At 47.6% G+C, this 24,500-nt stretch overlaps 1 protein-coding gene across 2 annotated transcripts; it reads left to right on the top strand.

Annotated features, from left to right (window-relative positions):
- The first annotated feature begins 2,625 nt into the window (after positions 1–2,625).
- ATP8B1 (ATPase phospholipid transporting 8B1) lies at positions 2,626–24,459 on the top strand. Of its 2 annotated transcripts, none has more exons than XM_040090244.2 (29): positions 2,626–2,777; positions 5,023–5,126; positions 11,138–11,330; positions 13,442–13,539; positions 13,834–13,947; positions 14,463–14,561; positions 14,667–14,728; positions 15,158–15,230; positions 15,326–15,396; positions 15,748–15,830; positions 15,984–16,142; positions 16,297–16,385; positions 16,668–16,858; positions 16,940–17,148; positions 17,576–17,619; positions 17,759–17,915; positions 18,480–18,668; positions 18,904–19,016; positions 19,230–19,394; positions 19,486–19,597; positions 19,810–19,885; positions 19,994–20,126; positions 20,321–20,606; positions 21,218–21,441; positions 21,850–21,933; positions 22,183–22,428; positions 22,581–22,719; positions 22,801–22,931; positions 23,441–24,459. In XM_040090244.2, exons 3-29 carry the CDS (start codon positions 11,150–11,152, stop codon positions 23,669–23,671), a joined length of 3,759 nt encoding a protein of 1,252 aa, XP_039946178.1. In that variant the 5' UTR covers positions 2,626–2,777; positions 5,023–5,126; positions 11,138–11,149; the 3' UTR covers positions 23,672–24,459. The 2 variants fall into 2 exon arrangements, with proteins under 2 accessions (XP_039946178.1, XP_039946177.1); XM_040090243.2 differs by having other exon boundaries at positions 2,626–2,782.
- The last annotated feature ends 41 nt before the right edge of the window (positions 24,460–24,500 follow it).

The following is a 24,500-nucleotide window of genomic DNA, read 5'->3' as shown; positions in this document are numbered from 1 at the left end:
CTCTGCTGAGCTGCACTAACCCCAACAATGGTAATTAACAATTCGGTTGGAATGGAGCCTGATTTAGGGCTGAGCTCTCTCCAGCCAGTGCCAAATGTGAGGCAAGAGAGTACCTGGGCAGAGAAAAGCTCCCTGGAGAAACCTGTGCACAAACACACCAGTCTCTTGCTAATGTGTGCTTAGAAGAACTTCTAAGGTTCTGGCACAACATGAACCCGCCCCTGTTATTGATTTAGTCACCAGTATTGCATCTGAAATCACACTGCTGTGTGAGGAGGCACAAAGGCACCGGGATCCCTCTGCCAAGGGTTATCTCTGGAGCTGTGCCTGCTATTGATTTGTTGGTTTTTCCTCTTTTGGGTATCGATGTTAGGAAATTGAAACTTCCAAAAGATCTGGGCTCAGCCTTCTTGACACTGAAACAGGGCTTTAGCCTAGGAAGACCTCTAATCTATCAATTTTGTCTGAAAGTTTTTAATTTAAATGGAGGAGGGGAAAAGGGAAAAGGAGAAATTCTCCACATTTTAAAGTAGAAGAGCACAAATCTTTCAGCATGTAGAATTGCCACCATTTATTTTCTGCCTACAAACTACACAAGTTGTAGCATCTGCCCTTTCCTCAAATCAATAGTTTTCAAATTTAGCATCTATATCACTTTTGATTCCAGATTAGCTGAAAGGTCTAGAGAATTAAACCCCATTTGGACTAATTGCTAGAGAAAACAATGGAAAGATGGACAGGGAGAGGATTGCTTAGAAAGACAATCTGCATTATCCCCTGGTCTCTGCATATTAGGAAATGAGTGAAATAAGAATGTGGATAAATAGGAGTGTTCAGAACTGCTTAAATACAGGATTACTGATAAGTGTAACCCTTTCCACACAGTCGTGTCCCAAACCCTGACAGAACGAGACAAACAGGAACAGAAGTCAGGGAGGAGAGAAGGAGCAGCGGGACAGAAAGGAGCATTTTGACAGGCGTGTTGTTGTTTAGGGGTGAAGGGGCACGAGTGAAAGATGAGAGTGAGGAATAAAGGAGAGGACGCAGGAGAGAAGCAGAATTGGAAATACCTGCTGGAACTGACCAAGGGCAGGACCTGAGAGGGGCAGCGCTGGATGTTTCTCCTCATGGCCCCAGCACAGGGAACAGCTGCTGCTTCCCTCAGACATGGATCTGCACTACGTAAGTGTAAGACTAATATTTGGGCTGGGCCATTAGTCACTGTTAAGGGGTCCTTTTCTCTCCAGTAGTCTCCTTCCCAACTGTGTGTCCCACAAACCAGTCTTTGCATGCGGCCACCGTGTGAATACTGAAATGGAAGCCAAATGTTCAGCCCGGGACAGGAATTAACATCCTGCACAGAATGGGGATTGTCAAAGGCACAAAGTAACCTCTGCTGCTTTGTTAAACCAAAATGTTCCTGATTTTAATTAACTTTGGTTTTATTCTGGTGTGAGGAATTTGAGGCAGGCAGTAAAAGAGAAAAGTGCTGAAAGACACAGCTCTGGAACTCAGCGTAACATTTTTGGTCTAGGAAAACCAAGTGTGTTTGAACAAGGCTTTTCTGGCACAGGAAAATTGAGTATTGTTGCTGCTGAAAAAGAAACCAAGTGATCTCTCCGATACCTGCCCGTCCAAAACAAAGATCACTTTTAGTGCAGAGCAGCAGCCCATCATCACTTTAACAGACAGAATTCTCCAGGTTTTTGTATTTAATCAGATCAGTGACCATATCTGCGTTCCACTTCCCCTAAATTGCATTATTTGTGAACAAATATGCCTATCAGAAGAGCACTACTGTCATCCCTAAATATGACCACTTTATCTGTTAATTAATTTATCTACTTATTAATGAGCAAAACCATGGGTTAACGATATCCTGTGCATCCCAACTCTCCAGTCCTTCCTCAGAAGGATTTGGGACCCAGGAGTCCATTCTGAGCTTTTAAAAGACCAAAAGGTTAAAACCCCGTAGCCCTTCCTGTAATGCTGGACAGTTCAGTGAACGAGGAGCGATAGAGTAATCCCGGCATTTAGAACACCGCCGGTAGGGAGATCCCGGCTGTCACCAGCTCTTCAGAGGATCCTTCCCCCGGGCTGGCGCTGGAGCAGGGAGCTCCGGAGCACCTTGGCCCCGCAGGGCAGCATCTCCCGCGGGTGCCAGCAGCGGCCGGAGGGACCCGAGCGGGGAGGGCCGAGCACGGGACCGGGCACGGGGCTCCTCCCCTTCTCCCCGGCCGGAGAACCGGGGGAACCCGTCCGGCCGGTCTGGCGGCGGCTCCCAGGGAGCCGGGGCTGGCGCGGAGCCGGCGGCGCTCGGGAGGCGTTGAGCGAGCGAGCGGGGAGCCGCGGGCACAGGTGGGGGCTCGGGGCTGCGGGGCCCTGCGGTGCCCCCATCACCACCGGGGCCGTGCGGTGCCTCCATCACCACCGGGGCCGTGCGGTGCCACCTCCGCGGGTGCCGCGCCCGGCGCGGGCAGGGGGTCAGGGCAGGGCTCCGGCCCGCCCCGCCCCGCTCCACCGCCCAGGAGGGGCCGCAGCTACCCCGGGCGTACCCGGAACGCTTTCCTTTCTTTTCTCTTCCCCTCCCGGAACATCACCTGCTCGCAGAGGGGAGCCCGACGCGTTGTTTTGGAGGGTTTAAAACCCGGCGTCTGGCAGCGCAGGCCTGAACTCTGCGGGAATCGGCCTCCCCCTCCCTCCCACCGGAGCTCGTCGAAGTCGGCGCAGTCTCTCCAGGCTGGAAGTTTAAAGAAAGCGCAGGACTTTGCCGGGAGGTGAGGTAAGGCACAGGGAGCAGCGGAGCTCGGCTGTCTCCGGTCTCTCCGAGCCCCCCGGGCGCTGACTCGGGCTCGTGGCCCTGGGCTGCTTGCCCTGCTCCCGGCTTTCCCCCAGCCCATATCTGGAAATGATGAAAACAGCCTTCAGGGCTGCGGGGTGATTACCCATTAGTCATTATTTATACAGCCGTCAGAGCAGCAATAGGTTTCCGCGTTAATGAACAGTAATTCTGCAGCAGAACATGCTGGACAAGTCACTTGTGAGATCAGTAACTTGCTTGGAAAACAAACCAAAACAAAGAATCGGTATTTTGGTGCTGTTACTTCGTGCTTTGTGCCTGTAGCTTAGACAGCATCCCTTCCTCGGAGCGGGGGTGAAGCTGTGCTAAACGGAGCAGCTAATGGAGCATCTCACCGCTGGCTCGGGTGTCAGCGGGAGCGCTTTGAAACCGAAGAGGCCGAGAAGCTCCGGGAGCTCTGCAGGGACGATGCTGGTAACGAGTAACAGCGCGGGGGCTTTGGTCCCCGGTCCCAGCCGTGTTCGGCTCTGCACAGCCGCTGGGACTTGGTGGCCGCCTGGCCCCTGAGCTGTCCCCACCTGTATGGCTGCTGCTGGAGTCTCCGGATCAACTCCCTGGAAGTGTCCGTGCTCGATCAGGCTTGCTCGGGGTTCTGTTTGGTTCTGGGTTTTGATTTGTCTTTCTCCTCAAAGCCTGGTTTAGATGTTGGGTAGTATCCGGCCATTTTTGAAGTTTTCCTGGTCGGCTTCTGCACTGGTGGTCACCTTAGAGTCTGGGTGCTTTCCTACCTGACCCAGGCCTCTGTTTGTGTTGACTTGTAGTTATTGTAGAGATTATTTTCAGTAACTTCTAAACTGTTCTCACCTCATTCTGCCGTATGAGACAGCGTGTGAATGTTCTGGACCTTTGCTTTGGAGTTCGGGGTGGTGAATTCGTAAAGCCACTGGCACTGAAGCTATTTTAAAATGAGTCTCAGTTTGTTTGTCTGCTCTCCTGTCGGTGTGTCTGTTGTTTGAGGGCCGAGAGCGTGAAGCACTGCCTGCTCTTAAATGTGGAAAGGGGCTTGCTTGGTGTTGTTTCAGATGCGAGGGGTTTTGATGTTCTTCCTGGCCCTGGGCTTTGTCAGGCCTCTGTTAAATGAGATGCTTTGTGCAGCTGTAATTGAATGCGGGAAGTTGGCCAGGAGCTTCTGAAACCCAACCCTGGCTCTGTCAGTGACTTACGCAGTGGCTTTGGGCAAATCACTTAACCTCTCTGTTCCTGTGCTTGTGGGGTGAAGAGCGTGATTCTCGTTCGAGGATTCTCTGAGCCCTGCTCTGCAGGGGACAGGAGCTCTGTGACAGCGCTGCTTTTTGGAAAACTTACAGAATCCCTCTGGAACGTGTGTTGGCTTTCCCCATGTGTTCTGATATTAACGTGAAAAATGGTTTTCATTTGACAATTTGACAATTGATAGTGATGGGAAAGATGTGCACTAATGTCTTTATGAACAGGGTGTGGGTGTTAATGTCTTTGAAATGTCTGAACCAACCTCAAGCCATAAGTTTATCACAGAGCCCGGACAGTTTGACTCCTGAACCTTGGGGTAGTAGGACAAATGGCTCCGCACAAAGCCTGTTGCAGAACCCAGACAGCCTGAGCTTCTGGACTTTGGGGTAAAATGCCAGGTTCTAGGGGGGGTTATGTGGTAGGCAGTTCAGGAAGGCTGCACCCAAGAGTTTAGGCTAAAAGGAGGCTGCACCCTCCAAAAACTCGAGGCAGAAAACTCCACAGGGGAGGACTCTCTCCCTTTATTTGAATGAAGATGCAGGACTCCTCTGTTTCCTTGGTGGACACTGGCTTTTCATAGCACGATTTTTCCTCAAAATGGACAATTTGAGCAAGTCCATGGGTGCTCTTGGGTACAAAGTGCTGTACAGTGATGCACAGGGAGATGTAGAACAATGCATTAAAAGAAAAAAGGGGCTGAGGAGAAGCTGTACAGCTGTAACGGTAAAGGAAAACAAGAAACAGAACAAGGAAGGAACCATTTGCTGAAGTGACTGTCCCTGAGAGGAGCAGCATGGAAAGGTCTGGAGAGCTGAGCAGAAATCTCTCTCTTTCTTAAGAAATTTTGCAAGGCAAATTAATGTCACAATTTTTCTAAAGGATCTCTTTTTGTTATTGCATGCACACAAAGTGGAATCAGGCAATAAACCATTTTCTATTTTGTTTCATTGCAGATGGAGCCTGATTTGAAGCTGAACACAGGGGATTCTCTGTGAGTGGGCAGTGCCAGCATCTGTGATGCAGTCTGGGCTTCAGTTGCACACTCCACTGGATAAAGGTCAGTTTAGGAAAATGGCTTCAGTGTCCACTGTAGATGCTGCCAGAAGAGGTGTATTCATGGAATCTCCAGTCTTGGTAGCAGGGAGTAACCTTTAGTCCACTTAAAAATAGCTGCTGGTTTTGATGGTGACAGTGATTGCTAGGGAAAAAACCCTCTATAAAGTTCCAAAAATCTTCTACTCCAAACAATGCAGTTTAAGCGTGCACAAAAATAATTCTTTTTTCCTCTATTAACCTCAGTATGGGCTGTTGTATAATGTGAACCTCGGGACCAAGGTAATACCTTCTAAAAGGCAAAAACCACTTCAGAGTGCATTGGAACCTGCATCTTGAGCAAAGGTTACCAACCCTCTTATCTTCTGCAAAGATAGCTCGCCTTGCCTTGGACTTTAAATGATGGAACTCTGCAGACCTGTTAATGAGAAATCCTAGGGCAGATAATGGGGAAAATGATGATGTTGTTTCTGCAATGGCCCTTCCCCAACCTCAGGCAGCTGGCCTGTAAGCTGTGGGTCTCCTTCTCAGAGTGACTTTCTGTTAAGTTCTTGGTGTCTAGTAAATCTCTTCCATGTGTCAAACTCTGATGGCTCATCCGGATCAATTCATTGTATTGGAATGTCCTTCATACTTATTTTCATACAAGTTTTAATAAGTAACTACACTGGGGAGTACACAGCAGCCTCTGCTTTCTATTTTTATTTTTTTTTCCCCAAGATGGGACTTGAACATTTGCCAGCAGCATAGAGCTGTACCCTCCTTCCTCTGTCTAGAGGGTTTCAGGGTCTTGGTGCCTCAGCTTGCAGTGCGTTCAGGGGAGGAACTGTCACCTCCCTGCAGCCAGGTTTGGCACGAGCAGCTTTTTAAAATAAGATTATCGGTGTGGGGTGGTGCCAGAGTTAGTTTTACTGTGGTGTTTTCCTCGTGATGTTGCAGGTAATCAGGGTTAACATGGCATTGGAGGAGGGACTGGGGTTGCTTCCTTGCAAAGGAAAGATCAGTGGGTGTTGCAAGGTTAGCTGTGCACAATAGCAATTAAAAAGTCTCTTGGAGCTGGATTTAGTCCTTAATCCTCAGAGTTTATACAGCCTCCAGAGCAGTAACAGATGCCTGTGTTAAGATACTGTCGTGACTCAAATAGATACACTTTGTATTTAAAAATGGTGCGTGTAAAACGTGTGCAATGAGGGCTGGGTGCATGGCAGCACTTGACGGTGCAGCCATGCTGACTCCTCTGGGACCTGTCACTTGCAGAGCAGGATTCCCAAGGATTTCTCACCTTGCAGGGAGAGCTGGAGTCCTTGGTGGTTCTCTTGTGTGGAGATCTCAGGCTGTCTCGGGTGTGACACGTTGTGCTGTCCTGGGTTGTGTGGGTGCATGACCTCCCCACAGCTTTTTATCCACAGCCATACTGGGATCACTCTGATCTGAACCTTCTGGGGGTGATTCTGAGTCGCCTCGTGTTAGGCACATGTTGGCAGGTTCCAGTGGGAGCTCCTGCCAGGGTCCCAGCTCAGGGAAGCTGTGTAGGCTCAGGAGCTGGGTTTCATTAATTACCTTATGCTCTTGAGCCCCAGCTGGCTCAAAGTACAGACCTGAACTCCTGAGCTCAGCTTTCTCCGGGGCATCCCAGGAGCTGGGCTTTACCTTTCTTAGGGTGCATGTGACAGCCATTTGTATGTAGAACAAATGACTAAGGGAAATCATCCCCTTCGAGATATAATGTTTGGGTGTTCAATTACTGTAAAGTAGTCATTCAGGAAAGTAACTGCAGCTGTCGTGTATGAAATAGTTCTATTAATTGATCAGCTTTTAAGCATGTAATTTGCATGGCAATCTACCTGAAGCTCAGTAGTGTTTGGAGTGAAGGTTATTTCCTTGGCCTATTTATGCTGATTCATGCTGTTTTAGCTGCTGTTTTCTTTTCCTCTCAACATGTCATAAAGATTACCTGGAAGGTTTTAGTTGCTCAGAAGACCCTTCTATCTGCCTGTCCAAGCACTTGTTACCAGTAACATTCTGTATGTGCTTTGAGTAACCGGTGACCCATCTCATCTGTTGGAAGCAAATCCAGTTTCTGATTCGCCGGTTTCCCTGTAGCAGTTCCGGTTCCAGGGAGATAAGTTGCTGAATACATTTTTAATGAATGCGGATACTCTGTGAAAGGCTTTGGCTGGGATCCCCGAGGGGAGAGCAGAAACACAATGTCCTTGCTCTGGGGGGTTAAAACTAACCTTAGGAGCATTCACCAGTACCGATGTCCTGACCCGACAGTGGATCCTGGGCTGCCTTTGCAATTCCAAATTTCAGTTCTCAAGTGCTGTTAGAGCTGTCCTTTAATCCTGTGCCCATGGATGAAAGATCATTCTGAAACCTCTCAGGGTATAAGCTGGGCTATGGACTTGAGCCCCTTGAATACAGGTGTCTGTTCCTGTGGAGCCACCCAAGAGCTCTGTGGGCTCTGATTCCTCCTTTGGGTGCTGGCTTGCAGCCCTGGGTGCCCTCTGGGCTGCTGTTCCCTACCAGGCTTTGTCCGTGTTCCCGTTTTGGCTCCGACTCTCCGCCACTGGCGAGTTGAGCAGTGTGGGACAGCTGGAGATGGCAGAATAATTACTGCTGTCTCTTAGGGGAAATGTAATTGGAGTGATCATGCGCCTGCCAGCGGGTCCTTGTAGGAACCCCACCTCAGAGGAAGGTGTCAGACACGGCTTTCTTCTGCAGTTCTGGGATTTTGTACTCAGCCCTCCCGTAAGCAGGTTTTGTTTCACATTGCTCCAGTAACACCTAGTAAAGAAATAAATCTTACATATCTGAGGATCAGGCTTTGCATTTAAGTACCTTTTTAATGCCAAGTTCAATCAGTGAAACATCTTGCTGTAGCTTTTTTTGTCCTGTTTGCACTCCAGAGACCTAAAGCAGTTCAAAAGGATCTCTCAGGGTTACTTTTTGTACCATTTGAGTTTGCTTTATGATTCTTACCTAAAATACTGATGTTGTTGTGTTCTGAAAGAGCAGTGCGAGGCCGGGTTTGAGCAGCTGTTGAGCTTGGCAGTGCCAGAGCGTGTGAGCCGTGCAGAATGTGGTGCCAAGGACAGGAACATGCAGGGTGTGGGCTGTGCACGAGTTGTGGTGGCCAGCAGGTGTGTAATGCTGTAATGCTTCACATCGTAGGCCTTTACATCCACAAGAAACACAAAATAACAGCTTCACTGGCATTTTAATCCTTTTACTGTACGTGTCCCTTGTGCTAGATGGATTCGTTAGCTTTCAGGGCACTTTGAGTGAGGATCTGATTTACAAGAAGTCACCCCAGGTTCTTGCGGCAGTGTCATGTCCAGTGACTCTCCAGAGAAAAATTTAGAGTAAGATTGGTCTGGGTTGTTGTTTATTGCCTTGAAACAAATGCAGTAAGTGGAGTTTTTACAAGGTTTAATTTATTCCATATTATCTGGTGCTTGTCCTGAGGCAGAAGTAGACACAAAACCTGAGTGACTGACGTCCTGTGGAACCTGCCCTTTTAGTAAATAAACTGTATCAGGTATACTTAAACCTGTGCTTAATACTGTTTTGATCTCCTTTACCTCCCCATATATCCATACTGCTGTTGAAACAGCAGGATTTTCCAATCTAGAAGGCAGAACTGGGAGCTGGGCATTGCTCCCCACCTGCCCAGGCAGCATGAGCTGGCACCTCCTCTGGACTGTAGTGGTTAATGTAAGGTTTTCTGATCTGAAATGGATCTGAAACCATGTGAAAGCCCCTGTTGTCAAGTCAGGAATAAAAAATGAGGGCCACGCAGCCCAGAACCAGCTTTTTAAAGTGTTCTCTGAGTGTTTCATCAAGCAGTATCTAACAACTGTGTTCTCCCTCAGGCCCTCCATGAACGGTTTCCACAGTCAGAACAGCGACCACATCAAGAATCAGTAGTGGCCTCCTCTCCTTTCCTCTCCTCTTGCCATGTTTGTCCCCCTTTAGTTTCTGCTGGGTGCTTCCTGCATCCAGGTTCTGCTGGGTGCGTGCTCCCCTCTCTTACCGGCTGCCTCAGGATGGGTTGGCATCTCCCCTTTCACATCGTGATCGCTCCCCACCTGCCTCTGAACTTCTGACATGGCTCTGCCATCCCAGCCAGCCCTTTCCTTCCAGACTAGGTGTCAAGAAACTTAACTCTAAACCAGTTTGTCAGCCTGTCACGGGAGGACTCTTTTGCTCTGCGTCCCACAGCAGCTCTCTCTCGCCTCTCTCCCAGCTGCGGGAGCTTTTCTGCCGGCTCCCGGCCAGCCCCGGGCACAATTCCAGTGCCTCCTGCAGCATGCTAATGGTGTGCCTGCAGCACAGAGCACTCCTGCTGCCTGCAGGGTAACTCTTAATGAGATCTCCGCTCTTAACGAGGTTTTCCAGTGGGCAGTTTAGTTGTCTGAGGAGGGAAAGTGACTACAGTTAATTTAACCTTATCCCAGATCACTTCACTGGCTCTGTTCCTAGGGAGCATTGCAGGCTACTACAGCTGGTGGCATTGTAGGGACTGCCATGTAGCCACACATCTCTAATGGAAAACAAAGGAAGCGTGTTTTTGACATCTCATCTAACCCTTTGCATGACTAATTAGTTCATTAATCATTAAGCAGTTAATCAGTAAAGTTTAATAAGACTAACAGCTGAGGGATATCAGCTTGTTTCAGTTGTAGAGTGAGAGCCAGTCAAAGATCTGGTGGCATTTTGTGTTCTAGGGACTGTGTTTGGGAGGAACTTGTTCCCCCCAGCAGTCCCCACGAGAGGTGCTAGCAGGGCAGAAAAAAAGCACCAAAAAGAGGAGAAATAAGCCAAAATATCCCAGTGAGGTATTCAGGGGCCTGAGTTGGAGCTTTTTAGGAAGGCTATTTAGGAAAACACCATCTGTCACAGAAGTCTCAGTTTCTACATCTGTATTAGCGACCGCCTGTCATACTCCTGGGTAATTCCATCAGGGAGAGGCCTCCAACAGCTTGGACGGATCTTAGGAGAAGTTGTGGATTCCTGTACACTCAGCCTGGTGGATTTGTTGCATTTTGTGGGCTGTCAGTGTGTGCTGGGAGAGCCCTGCAGCTGGGGAGCGTGGCGTGCCTTGGGCTCCCTTGCCAGCAGCCTGCCTCTGAAGCAGCACAGTCAGTGCCCAAGGATTATTTGTCTCGCCCTTATACGAGATACTAGGGATGGGAGACAATGCAGCTTTGCAAAACCAGACGCTGAGGGGGGATGTCAGCAGGTTTGGTGCCAGCCCTGCTGGTTGCTGAGTTTGCTAGCCAAGGCAATGCCATGGTGGTGAGGCAGGTTGAGGGGCAGGCTTGGAAGCTGATGTGGAGCTCAGGATTACAATCACACCCCAGCGATGGCTGGAGATATCCAGAGTTGAGGCACAGCTGAAGGCCACACGGGCACGGCCACAGCTCAGCTGGGGACCATCCCTCCTCTGCTCCAGCTCAGGGCTGAGCCAAAATGCGTCCCACTGTGTCCTCGGGTGCTCGGACACCAAGCTGGGGGATCTTGCAGTGACAAACTCTGATGTTCAGCCTAGGGGAAGAGACAGGGAGCGAGGCTGGTTTGGTGAGGCTGGGCAGGCTGGGATGGAGGATCAGCTGTGTGAGCTGAACCCCTGGATGTCTGACCTGGCGCTCGGTGCCCGGTCCCGTGTCCTACTGTGGCCAAGTAGGGCTCCGGCTGCTGTGGCTCCTCAGGGCACGATGTAATGGCTGCTGGGAGACGTGTCCGTGCCCTCCCCAGTTCCTACGTCCTGTGTCAGGAGCACACAGTGTTCCTGGGGCTGTAGTGTGTAATTACACATAGCAGAACAGTAATGAAGGGCTGGCTGGGACAAGAACTGCCCCCTGACTTCCAGTGCTGGAAAACGAAGCCACTTCTGGGGAAACTGGTTTCAGATGTGGGGTGCGGTTTCCAGCAGCAGCAGAGTCAATTAGACATGTGGTTTCCAGCTTGCTACGTGAGCTCCTTTCCCTAACTTGTCCAAAATGCTGGCAGGGCGCTAGCAGCATGATCTCGGAAAGGGATTCCGAGACCACCTTCGAGGAGGACTCCCAGCCCAACGATGAGGTGGTGCCCTACAGTGATGATGAAACGGAGGACGAGTTGGACGGTCGGCAGCCTGGGGCTGAACCGGGACCGAACCAAACCAGCAGGGACACCCAGGAGAGCCGAGACCCGGGGAAAAAAGGTAACAATCAGGGACTTGATTTGGGGAGTAAACAATGCTGGATGCAGAGGCTGAGCCTCGGGGACCGACTGCACTTCCGTGTTTATTTGTCCGCTAAGGTTGGGAATGGCTTCTCTGACTCTGGAGGAGTGATTGATGGCCGTTCAGTTTAACAGATGTCAGAATGAAACTCAGCTTCATTCCAACCTGCAGCCCAGTTCTGTGCCACTGCTCCTTGCGTAAAGATAATGAGCTGCATGGTGACCTCCTCTTAATTAAGGCAGGCCCTGGATGTACGTGGCCTGTGCTCTGGGAACTGTTCAGACAGACCTTCAGGCACTTGTTTTCCCACTCCTCTGGAAATGTGCTCCAGCATAAACATTTTGCTGTGCTCAGTCAGCGTTTTCCCTGGATTTCTGCTTGTGCAGAACAGATTTCCACCTCACTGCTCACTTTGTAGCCTGATAAATTTCCTGAAAGGTAAAAGGTGAGTAGGAGGAGTTCAAAGGAACCGGCAGGTACAGCCTGTGGCTGCTGCCAGCGTAGGAACATCAGTGGGAGGAGCCTTTCTGGCATCCCTGTTCTGAACCTCTGCCGAAGAAACATCTGTAGCACCCCTAAATTCCCTTTTCTCATGCTGCAACACCAGCATTTTCAATGTAACCAGAGCCTGTGTAAGTCATACGGATTTTTTTCCTGTTTGTGTGGGAACAGTTGATCAGCTCTCATTTCATCACCACCTGTCATGTGTTTTCATTTTACAAGCATCTGTCACATGTTTAGTTTAAGGGTTTTTTTATGACGACATCCTTTAAAGTTGATGAATTACCAAAGCAGCTTGACAAATATTAGGTGGTAGTACCACAGTTTAAAGTAATTTTGAGATGCTTCCTTCCTGCAGGTTTACCTCAGACCTAATTTGCCAGGTTTCCATCAACTTTATCAACACTGCAACGTTTTTGCAATGCGTTAAACAAACATTTATGTAGACTTTGTTTGTCTTTATGCCCTTTCATTTTGACAAAATTTAGTAGCTTTCTCAATTCATACATATAATCTTTTAACTCAAAACAGAGTTCTTTGAGATAAATATTTGCCTGTTATCTTCTGGGCTTCTAACCAAGGTGCCGGAAATGAAAGTTGTGTAGTCACAGCAGAAGTCCAGATAGGTCAGTCTGGAATTTGCTCCATGGTGGGTAGGGAAAAAAAAGTCTTTGCAGTCGGATTTGTGTTTTGAAGTGTTAGTCACAGCCTGCCAGGCCCCACGCCTCTGCCACAGGGAGTTTCACCCCATGCACGGGTGAAGAGGATCTCATGAAACCAGGAAGAGCACCCATTAGGGACAGTCACTGTGGGCTGGAGGACACGGGGAGATGCTTGGCCGGTGAGTCAGGAAAGCCGCATTTCAAAATCCTGCCCATGTCATCCTTCCCAGGCAGGCAGAGCTTCAGCCCAGGAGAAGGAGTTCCGGGCATGTGGGCAGGGCCTGAGTGTTGTGTGGCTGTGGGTGGCAGGGCGTCTCTGCTGCAGCCTCCAGGAAATGGGAACTGCAACAAATGGGAGGGAAAGCGGTGGCCCGTGAAAGAGCGGGCACAGAAAATTACCTGATGGATGCAATTCCTGTTCCTGAGTTTTCTCACAAGTGAAAAAAAGCGGTGGCTGAAGAAATAAATGAGCACCTCAGATTTTTGCTTTTTTAACGGGTGTGAATGAAAACCATAGCACGGTGTGGTTAAATCAAACCATTGCCTTAAGAGGTGAACTGACCTCTTCATTTCCAGCAGCACCGATACACCGGTTGGAGTGTTTAGCGTGTCGCAGGACCAAACCAAAAGAGGGGAGAGAAGGGAATTTAGCATGAATAAATGTTAACTCTGCAGATTTCCCTCAGAACATTCAAATGTTAAGCAACACTTCTTGCTACCTCTGAATGTACTTGAATGTCTAATAAAGACAAACAGCCTGGAAATGTCTTGAAAAGGTTTTTGTAAGGATATGGACTATAAAGCAGGTAAAGTGTATTGCTTCAGTCGAAAGTACCTTTAACATACGGATTTGAGAGAAAACCTGAAAGTGGCAGATTTGTTTCCTCATGTTTATTAACACTGTTTGACCCCTTTTGTTCCTTCCAGACTGCAGCTGGCAAGTTAAAGCAAACGATCAGCGCTTTTATGACCAGCCGGGCTTCAAGAGAACAATCTTCCTGTGCTTCAAGAAAAGCAAATATTCGGTAAGCTGTTTTATCCCAATGAGGTGCTAATTGTCGGGTGAATGCTTCCTTAATCCCGGTAAGGTCTTTGGAATGGCTGGTGAGTGGTGTAAAAGCCACGGTTCAGAATTCCTCAGTGTTTCCAGCAGAGGAGGGGGAAGAGTAACTGGGTTGGGGTTTTGGAGTGGAAAATCAAGGTATCAAAAGACGTGTTTAAGGTGAGACGGAGAATTAAGAGCCTAAAAATATGGACTGTACATTTGTGTGGGAAGGAGGAGCTCTGCTGTGTGACTGATGTTCGGATTTCTCCCACAGGGAAATGCAATTAAGACGTACAAGTACAACCCCATCACTTTTTTACCTCTGAATCTGTTGGAACAGTTCAAGAGAGCAGCCAACTTCTACTTCCTTGTTCTCCTCATATTGCAGGTGAGCAAGATGGACAATGCTGTCTGTGAAGGGGATTTGAGCTCAGTAATATTTATGACACAATTCAGTGCTGTCGTGCCAGGGAATTGAGGGGCACTATCTCATGTGCTGCAGAGACCAGGCCCATCACAACAGAAACCTGCAACAAATCTGGATGAGCTATGGCAGAATTCTGGGATGAGCTAGTTGCACAGAATTAGAGTGAACTTCTTGCAGAGCTCATGAATTTCATGAGGAAAAGATGTTTCTTGAGTTCATCTCATAAATCAGAAGGACCAACAGATTATATGAGCCAGTGCAATTGTTAAAGGGAAGCTGATTCCTAAGCAGCATGACAGCCAAACTCTTCCCACAGAGTTTTGTTCATTTTTACAACCTGACTTAAATTTCTCTCTGTGGTGGTTTTTTTTTGTTTGTTTGGGGTTTTTTTCTCTAGTCACATGACTATGAAATGTTAAATTTGATTTAAATTTGATTGATGACTGTACTGAACCGATTTTTTTGGTCTTTTGTAGTGTATTCCTCAGATAACTACCCTGTCGTGGTACACAACACTGGTGCCCTTGCTCTTGGTGCTGGGAATAACTGCAGTCAAAGACCTGGTGGATGACATTGTAGGTGCCACGTTCTGTTCCTATGAACAGCACACCCCACCCAGTGTAGCTCATGTCTCCTGTTGTGACACAGAGCAGGGAGAACATTCTTTGCTCTGGTTTCAGGCTCGTCACAGGATGGACAACGAGGTCAATAACAGGACATGTGATGTCATCAAGGATGGAAGGTTTGTATGGTCCCTTCGGAGCTCTCTAAGTGATGATTGTTGCACTGTTGCTAAACTTTGCCACAGATCTCAAGCTGTAGATGATAGGAAAAGTTCAGCTCTGCTCTCTACTGCCTGAAAACATGATTGAAGCTGGAAGAGAATTGCTTAAAGTAGTAATTTAAAATTAATTAGCTGGGACCTAAGTCTGTGCTAGGAGCAACTTCTTCGGAGGGAAGGACAGGAATTCACAACCAGGTGAAGTGGGAAGAGAAGAGGTACGTTGACTTCTGAGCTGTAGACCCTCAACTAAATTACAGGTTCTGAAAAGCAAACCCAGAGTGCACCAAGAGGTCATTTTTGTTCTAAGGAAAGTTCAGTATGATAAGATTTATAGAGTGCATCATGTTCTAGATTAGAGTAATAATTATTAAACTATCTTGATATTAGGTTCAAAGCCACAAAATGGAAAGACATTAAAGTTGGTGATATCATTCGTCTGAAGAAAAATACTTTTGTTCCTGTAAGTGCTTCAGATACATTTTGTTTTATGTTTCTAGAGAGCTCTGTAGGAGTCCTGACCTGGCTTTATTTGATGTCTATTTCTTTGTTTTCTAGGCTGATATTTTGCTGCTGTCCAGCTCAGAACCAAACAGTCTGTGCTATGTGGAGACAGCTGAACTGGATGGGTACGGTTCTACTTGAGGAGGTCTTGGAGTTAATTTGGGCTGAGTAGGGAATGAGCGAGGATTATGTACTTTGGAGTCTGCTTGTTAAGCCACCCTGGGGAACTGCATCCAGCTGCTGATTCCCACAGTTCAAGAATCATTAAAAATTGTCCACTGCAGTGCTACACACACATCAAAAGTGCCGGAGAATGTGACATAGGAAGAAAGAGGGAAGGACATGGATTTTTTTTTTTTTTTTTAAACTTTAGTATAGCTTGCCCAGAGAAGTAGTGGTACTTTAATTTAATTGTTTAAACTTTCCTCTTATATCCATGGTTTTAATAAAATCACCTTTTTATCCTTTCTTCTTAGTGAGACTAACTTAAAATTCAAAATGGCCCTAGAGGTGACACACAGACACCTTCAGGAGGAAAGCGCCCTGGCAGACTTTGATGGTTGGTACAGTTCTACACCTAATACTATTAGAACGTAGCTCAAATAGTTTGCAAGTCAATAAAAGTAAAATAAAGCTACTTTGATGGGAGACACAAATCAATGCATTTGGATTTAACTTGTACATTAAACGCATTCTCCTCCAAATTTTCTAGGTCTGATTGAATGTGAAGAACCCAACAACCGACTGGATAAGTTTACAGGAACATTATCCTGGAGAAACTCAAATTATCCCCTGGATGCTGATAAGATTTTGTTGCGTGGCTGTAAGATCAGGAATACAGACTTCTGCCATGGAATGGTCATATTTGCAGGTGTGTGATATTTCCCCACTAAAAGCACTAGAGTGAAAAAGAATCTTTATCCTATAGACACCAACTGTATTTCATGTCCCAGTTTGGTAAAACTCCGAATGTTTGCTTATCCTATTTTTCTCTTCTTTTAATTTTTCACTCTTTTTATTTTTAGGTGCTGACACAAAAATAATGAAAAATAGTGGAAAGACAAGATTTAAAAGGACAAAAATTGACTCTCTTATGAACTACATGGTTTATACTGTAAGCCTTTTTGTTTAAAATTCAGATTTTAAGAGAATAGTGAATGCAAAGTTAGACTGCTTCTTCCTCCGTGTGTATGTGTGTAAATAAATGTGTTTAACCTTTTTTCTGGCCTGCTGAGCTGGGATGGAGCAGGAGGAAATCTGAAAGGTGCCTTAGTGGGAAATGTTTGCTCCGTCACTCCTCACAAATACCTGTCATGTTCTGTTTGGAACACGGGGATTTGGGATTTAAGCCGATCAAATGTTTCTGGAGTGTGAGAGGCCTCTCTGTGTCCCGTAGATCATCGTGGTCCTTATCCTGCTGTCAGCTGGGCTGGCCATCGGACACACCTACTGGGAGCAGCAGATTGGCAACTCCTCCTGGTACCTCTACGACGCACAGGACTGGAGCCCTGCCTACCGGGGCTTCCTCAACTTCTGGGGATACATCATTGTCCTCAACACCATGGTGCCCATCTCCCTCTATGTGAGGTAGGGCAGTTCCTGGAGGTGTCATTGTGTGCCGGTGTGAGCTGCAGCTGGCAGTGAGAGCATTCCTTCTCTCTCATTTAGCGTGGAAGTGATTCGCTTTGGCCAAAGCTATTTCATCAACTGGGACCTGCAGATGTACTACCCCGAGAAGGACACGGCTGCCAAGGCCAGGACCACCACGCTGAACGAGCAGCTGGGCCAAATCCAGTACATCTTCTCTGACAAGACTGGAACCCTTACGCAGAACATCATGACCTTTAAAAAGTGTTGCATAAATGGGCAAAGATACGGTAAGTTGTGCGAAGGCTGTGCAAAGGAGGAGGAATTTTAATGCCTGTTGCAGATCAGGTACACGCAAGTTCTCTTAGTTCCAGCTGAACTTGCACAATTGAGACCTGGCATTGGGTAAAGCATAGGGTTGAACTGTTGGGGTTTTCCCACTTTTGAAGTGGAAGTTAAGGAACTTTAGTGGGAACTTCTCAGCTTCCAGGAAAACTGGTAATTTGCACAAGTTTTTGTACAAATTTGCTTTCGCTAGAAATGCTCTGGGGACAAAGTCAAGAAACAGAGAAGGAAATTTTAGTAAGAGCAGCAGTTTGTGCTTCTCCTTTCATTCCAGTCATAGGGTGGTACGTGTCCTAGCTGTGTTTTCCTTTGTGGTGGGTTGTAAGAGCCCTCTTGTGCCTGGTCCCCTGACTGCAGGTGCTTTCCTTGCAGGAGACTGCCGGGATGCAGCGGGGCAGCTCCAGAGCCACCCAGAGGTAGGTTCATCCCAGCCAGCGCTGTGTCCCGGTCCGTGGGACGGGAACACTCCCTCGGCAGAGCCCCGAGAGGGGTGGGTGGGCACAAAGCGACAGTGCCTGTGGTAACTCAGACTCTCTGCCCCTGTTTTCTAAGCAGCAAGTTGATTTCAGCTGGAACGTGTATGCGGACGGAAAGTTCCTATTCTATGATCACTATCTGATAGAGCAAATAAAGTCTGGAAAGGAGGCAGAAATCCAGAAGTTCTTTTTTCTGCTTGCTATTTGTCACACAGTCATGGCTGACACTTCTGATGGTGAGTATGGCCTTTGGTTTGTTTTCCTCGTGTAGCAGAAAACAATAATTCAAATCCAGTTCCACAAGGGAGAGATCTGTAACTAATGCAGATACCATAAGGGAGGAGTGTTAGGCTGCCCTTTTAAATTAAACAAAACTAAATGTAGAGGTGATCAGCTATTGAATTTGTGAATTCACCGGTTGGAAGATTCCATTAAAACATGAGATATTAATATTGCTTTACTCCCATCTTTGTGGAATCTCCACGAAACCAACAGTGTCCTGTCCTGTCTTGTTCCTAAGGTTTTGGGGGTTGTGTCCACTCACTGTATTGGTGTCTCTGGCAGAGGATTTGTCTTTTGGAGCTTCTTTTGAAAATCTTTAAATGACTGGATTAAGAAATTAGGAATGTCGAGGTAGAAAAGGTGTAGTTTTGCTCTGGTATGTGGAGGGAAGCAGGCTGAGGACTGATCCTGTTTGGGAAGTACGTGTAACAGCCTGGGGGGTGCGTGGTCCCCGTTCTGTGTGCACTGCAGCAGCGTCCAGCTGCACCCTCAGCTGTGTCCTGGCTGCAATCCTGCAGGTCAGCTCAATTACCAGGCGGCTTCCCCGGACGAGGGGGCCCTGGTGACGGCCGCCCGGAACTTCGGGTACGTTTTCCTGTCCCGAACACAGAACACCATCACCATCAGTGAGATGGGCGTCGAGAGGACCTACGATGTCCTGGCCATCCTGGATTTCAACAGCGACAGGAAGAGGATGTCTGTCATTGGTAAGCTGATTGCCACCAGCCTGCATGGAGAAGGCCACTTGTATCTCAGGGGTGAAAGAAGATGTGCAAAGGAAGCTGGGTCAAGAATTAACAGCTGTGTGACAGTCCTGGGGCACGTTTGAGTCCACTAAAGGACAAATGCTATCTTGTACTTTGGTACTGGGCAGTAGGCTGACAAATCCAATCTGAAGTACCCTTTGTATAAGGGTACCACCTCTTCTGTTTCCCTCTGCAGTAAGAGAGTCCGGTGGCAATATCAGGCTGTATTGCAAAGGGGCTGACACGGTGATTTTTGAGCGGCTGCACCCCAGGAATCTAAAGAGAGAAGCCACAGAAGAGGCGCTCGATGTACGTTTGTATTTTGTTTGCTCTTTTTAAAACAAAAATAATTTCTGACAATAGCGTTATTAATTTCCTTTTCCTAAGCTATTAAGACAAATGGAAACCTGCAGTTGGTTCTGAAAGTTGGACTCGTCCTGTCAAACTTGTGAAATGCTCATGTTTGGATTGCAAATGAAGAGTTTTCTTTTGTGGATATGTGTGGGTTTAATTATTTTTCAGGTCTTTGCAAATGAAACTCTCAGGACACTCTGCCTGTGCTACAGAGACATAAGCCAGGATGAATTTGATGTGTGGAATAAAAAGTTTATGGAGGCCAGTTTAGCTACAAGTCACCGAGATGAAGCTCTGGACAAAGTGTATGAGGAAATAGAAAATAACTTGATTGTAAGGAGCTGTATATTTTTAGTACATTTCAATTCTTATATTAAAATGTGTTTCAGTGCTACTAACCACCTGTATTTCAAATCCTTTCCAGCTGCTTGGTGCAACAGCTATTGAAGACAAACTACAGGATGGAGTTCCAGAAACGATCTCCAGACTCTCCAAAGCAGACATTAAAATCTGGGTGCTTACTGGTGACAAAAAAGGTGGGGTTGCTTACAGCCAAAAACAGGAGGACTTTTTTTCCTGTTCATCTACACTGTGGCATTGAAAGGGAATTCTTGTACTGAAACTTAAATCAGAAATTACTTAAGAGCACTTGAGGTGCTTCTGGCTGCTCCTAACAATTACTTGTGACAGAACTTTCAGTAAATACTTTCCGCTATTAATTTTTTTTTTTTTTTTCTTTTTTTTGTAGAAACTGCTGAAAATATTGGATTTTCTTGTGATCTCTTAACAGAGGAAACTGTCATCTGCTATGGAGAAGATACTAGGCAAGTGAAAACACAGAGGAGTTACTTTTCAGGATTTTCAGTCTGAGACTGACGTAGCTTAAAGTTTATCCTTGACTTTTCTCTAACAGTTTCTCCCTCTCTTTCCAGTGCTCTCCTTCAAACGAGGTTGGAAAACCAGAGGAACAGCGCTGGATCCAGTCCAAATTCCTCTCTCAAAATGAACGAGCCCTTCTTCCAGGGCAGCAGAGATCGGGCTCTAATCATCACTGGCTCCTGGCTGGTATGTACAAAGGCTGTTCTCCCGAGTGTTTGGGGTTTTGGGGACTCTGTTCCTTTGTCTGCACGAGCAGTTCATTAAAATGCCAGCAATGGGCGCTGGGAGCATAACGACCTCAGGTGGGTTGTTGGGCAGTGCCTGGAATAGGACTGGAAATGGTGCAGAAAGGAACACAAGAAGTTTTATTCTTTTCACAGAATGAAATCCTGCAGGAGAAGAAAAAGAAGAAAAAGAAACTTAAACTGAAATTCCCCAGAACAGCAGAAGAGAAGAAAAAACAAATGGAGAAAAGGATAAGGGCAGAGGCCTACAAGGAGCAGCAGCAGAAGAACTTTGTTGATCTGGCCTGCGAGTGCAGGGCTGTGATCTGCTGCCGTGTGACACCCAAGCAGAAGGCCATGGTGGTGGAGCTGGTGAAGAAGTACAAGAAGGCCATCACCCTGGCCATCGGGGACGGGGCCAATGATGTGAACATGATCAAAAGTAAGGCAGCTGCCGAGCTCTCTCGCTAGGACAGATCTCCTCTGGCCTGCTCCTGCAGTCTCTCCACTGTCCCTCTCTGTCAGAAGACTCTTCCATCTGCTTTGCTGCCGTGGGGTTTTTAGCTTCTGTGCCTGTTTCCCTTTCTGAGGAAGCACTTTAGGAAATGGTTAGTGGTATTTCCTGATCGATTTTATTTTTTTCTGTATACATTCCCTGAGCAGGAACTTGAATCCCATCTGTTCTCGTGCTGTGTGTTACAGAAGTGTAATATAAAGACCAAAGCAGTAGCTTGGCTGCCCCTTGCCTGGTGGCATTAGCCATCCCAGACTGCACCTGCTACCCTTTGAACAGCTTCTCAAGAGATCCCAGTGAGAAAAAAGCATCTAGGATAGGGTTTATGTCCCGAGGGTGATTGTAAACTGCCTGGCCAGTTTGTTCAGGACTTTACTCACTCTGTCTCATCGCTTGGTTCTCCTTTTGTCAAATATGCTGGGTGCATTCTGACAGAACAAGCACTGAGAGAAAAAACAGGTGGCAGTAGGAATGTGGCCCTGGTCACGTTCCTGTCCCTTTGCCCAACCATGTGTGTGGTGTTTGTCTCCTTCACCCAGCTGCCCACATTGGAGTTGGGATCAGTGGCCAGGAGGGGATGCAGGCTGTCATGTCGAGTGACTACTCCTTCGGACAGTTCCGCTACCTCCAGCGGCTGCTGCTGGTCCACGGGCGCTGGTCGTACATCAGGATGTGCAAGTTTCTAAGATACTTCTTCTACAAAAACTTCGCTTTCACGCTGGTCCACATCTGGTACTCGTTCTTCAGTGGCTTCTCTGCCCAGGTAGGAAGGTGTGCTCGTGTGGGATAACAGGCAGATGCTTCTGTCACTGTGGAACAGCAAGGGCTTAACCTGGGGAGTGTCAGGAATGTGAAGATGTCACCTGCGATTTCTGCAGGAGGATGCGATGAGTACTGAGAGGGTTGGTTACAAGCAGTCGGGTATGATTCCAGAGCACTAAAGTCAGGATCATTGCTGCACAGGGAGGAAGATTTGGAAGGAGTGGGGCAGCTTAACACAGACTAAAGAGTTTCAGCAGAGCCTTGAGCCAAGGTGCTGCTGCCTTTGGGTGAGCACTGAGACCAGGAACTTCATGCTGTAGTAGAGCACATGTGAGTTTTCAAAGTAACTGGAGAGGAGGGCTATGATAAAATGAAATCACTAAGTCCTGCAAATGCCCCTGTGTTGCAGGCAGCCTACGAGGACTGGTTCATCACGCTGTACAACGTGCTGTATTCCAGTCTCCCGGTCCTGCTTGTCGGCTTGCTCGACCAGGTATCCCCATGATTGTTACCACAGATGAATCCAAAGGTCTTTAGTTAGGTTGGTTTTCCATGAAACAAAAAGGGTTTGGTTTTGGGGGTAGCCTTTAAGAATGTCTTCCTTTTGCATTACTCTGTGCAAATCCCTGCTACTAGAAAGAGAAAGGGATCTGCCATTCCCTGTGGGACACTTCAGCTTCTCACTCCTCAAAGCTCACGCTGAGAACAACGATTCACAACTTTCTTTTTCCTCTTTATTAAGGATGTGAGCGACAAACTGAGCCTTCGGTTCCCTAGACTTTATGTTTTGGGTCAGAGAGATTTACTTTTCAACTACAAGAAGTTCTTTCTAAGTTTGCTCCATGGAGCTGTAACTTCACTCATCATCTTCTTCATCCCGTACGGAGCCTACCTTAAATCTATGGGACAAGATGGAGAAGCCCCTGCAGATTATCAGTCCTTTGCTGTCACAGCAGCATCCTCTCTGATATTTGTTGTCAATTTTCAGGCAAGTAAACTTGGTTTTCTGAGCTCTGGCACTCTGAGAACACTTTCTGCTCACTGTTCTATACTTCTCTACTAAAAAGGTAACAACACACAAAAAGTAGTTGACATTATTTGGAATTAATAAGATCACTTGGCACTTTTGTTTGCTTTTAGATTGGCCTGGATACGTCTTACTGGACTTTTGTTAATGCTTTTTCAGTATTTGGGAGTATTGCACTTTACTTTGGGATCACATTTGACTTTCACAGTGCTGGAATCCACGTTCTCTTCCCTTCTGCCTTTCGGTTCACAGGTCAGTCCTGGTGGTTTGTGGTTCTCAGTCCTGTCTCATGTAGGTTTGTCATCAATTAACTTTAGCTCTTTTTATTCCCAGGAACTGCTCCGAATGCTCTGCGACAGCCATACCTTTGGCTTACCATGATTTTATCCATTGCTATTTGCTTACTGCCTGTAGTGGCACAGCGCTTCTTATCCATGACAGTCTGGCCTTCGGAGAGCGATAAAGTGAGTGAAATCTGCGTTATCTGGGTCAATCTGGCAGTGTTGATTTACAGGGGCTGCTGTCAGTGCTGAGGTGCGGGCTAGTGGAAGGTGCCCCTGCCCATTGGGACAAGATGGGCTTTAAGGTGCCTTCCAACCCAAGCCATTCTGGGATTTTATGATGTTAGGGACAAGTAAGTGATGGTGGCCTTGGAGGAGTGACACAAGCCTGGCTTGGGTCCTGTGGGCAGAGGAGTGGCCGCAGGGTGGCCCAGAGGCAGCAGCTCAGTGGGGGCTGTTTCCTTGTGTGCCTGGCTGAGATCTGGTGATGCCACCAACACCCTGTGAGGATGCTGGGGGTCCCAGTTTAGGTTTCATTTCGGCTGGGCCGGTGTGCCAGGGTTGCACATCGAGAGTGTAGGGGATAGGTTTGGCTGCTCCTGCTCTGCCTTGAGCCAGCACACGGCTATGACAACAGTCCAAGCTGCGGGGATGCTGTCCTAATGCAAGACCCACTGTGCATTTCCCTGCAGATCCAGAGGAACCGTCAGAAGTACCTGCTGGAGGAGCAGCAGTGGAAGCGGCGGCAGAGCGCGTTCCGCCGCGGCGTGTCCGCCCGTCGCTCGGCCTACGCCTTCTCCCACCAGCGCGGCTACGCCGACCTGATCGCCTCGGGGCGCAGCATCCGCAAGCGCCGCGCCCCGCTGGATGCAGTGCTGGCCAGCAGCGGCCCGGCCTCCGGGGACACGAGGGACACGAGCTGATGGACTGCCTGCTGGGGAGGAGCTGCTTGTCACAGCCACCGCGCAAAAGTGTTCCGCACAAACTCAGGGTGTCTCTTAACCACGTGGCTGAAGGATGTGAAGATTTTTATGTTTTATCGCAGAAGTTTTGGGGTTTGGACTCCTGGGAACATAGAAGGGCCAAGAGTTCTCTGTGGAGCTACTGATCCTTGTGTGACTGCTCTGTATGACAGTGGAGGATATGTGTGCTGGGAATGGAAACCCAGCAGTGTCAGTTTTCAGTGATGCCAGGAATTGCGGACTTTTCACTTTTTAATACTATGTTGGTATAAAACTGTATCTACATTTCATATTTGTTGTTGAAAGCAATTTTGCTCGTGTGCCCCATTTTATTAGCTGCTCACACATGATGGCACAGGGGGTGCTCTGCCCTGGGGAGGGCCCTGGATGCTCCCATCGGACCTCTCACAGCTGGGCTGGGATGTCTGTGGTGATAGACTGCAGCCAGGGTCAGACCGGATTAGGAATTAGGACAGATCTCAGCTCTAGAAGCTGCCCCTGGAGCTAGGCACAAGCTATTCATTTCAGTTCTGGACACAGTCAGTGATGGGTAACTAGAAATCAGTCACTTTAATTGGAATGTATTTCACCTGCTGGTGCCTTACAGTCTAAAAAGTGTTTTTACGAGTTTCTTTACATTTGCACATTCTTTACTCAAGTCGAGGTGTTTGAATGTTTCACTTTTATCTACTTCCCCCTCCCGAAGTAAAGCTAATTATTGAAATGGTTTTATAGTAAAAATTATCACCTACAGCACTCATTCAATGGAATGTACATTTCAACAGTAGAA

This window comes from Hirundo rustica, chromosome Z (genome assembly GCF_015227805.2).
Source record: "Hirundo rustica isolate bHirRus1 chromosome Z, bHirRus1.pri.v3, whole genome shotgun sequence".
In the NCBI taxonomy this organism is placed as follows: Eukaryota; Metazoa; Chordata; class Aves; order Passeriformes; family Hirundinidae; genus Hirundo; species Hirundo rustica.
The sequence above is the reverse complement of the archived record's forward strand: the minus strand, read 5'-3'. Positions and strand labels throughout refer to the sequence as shown.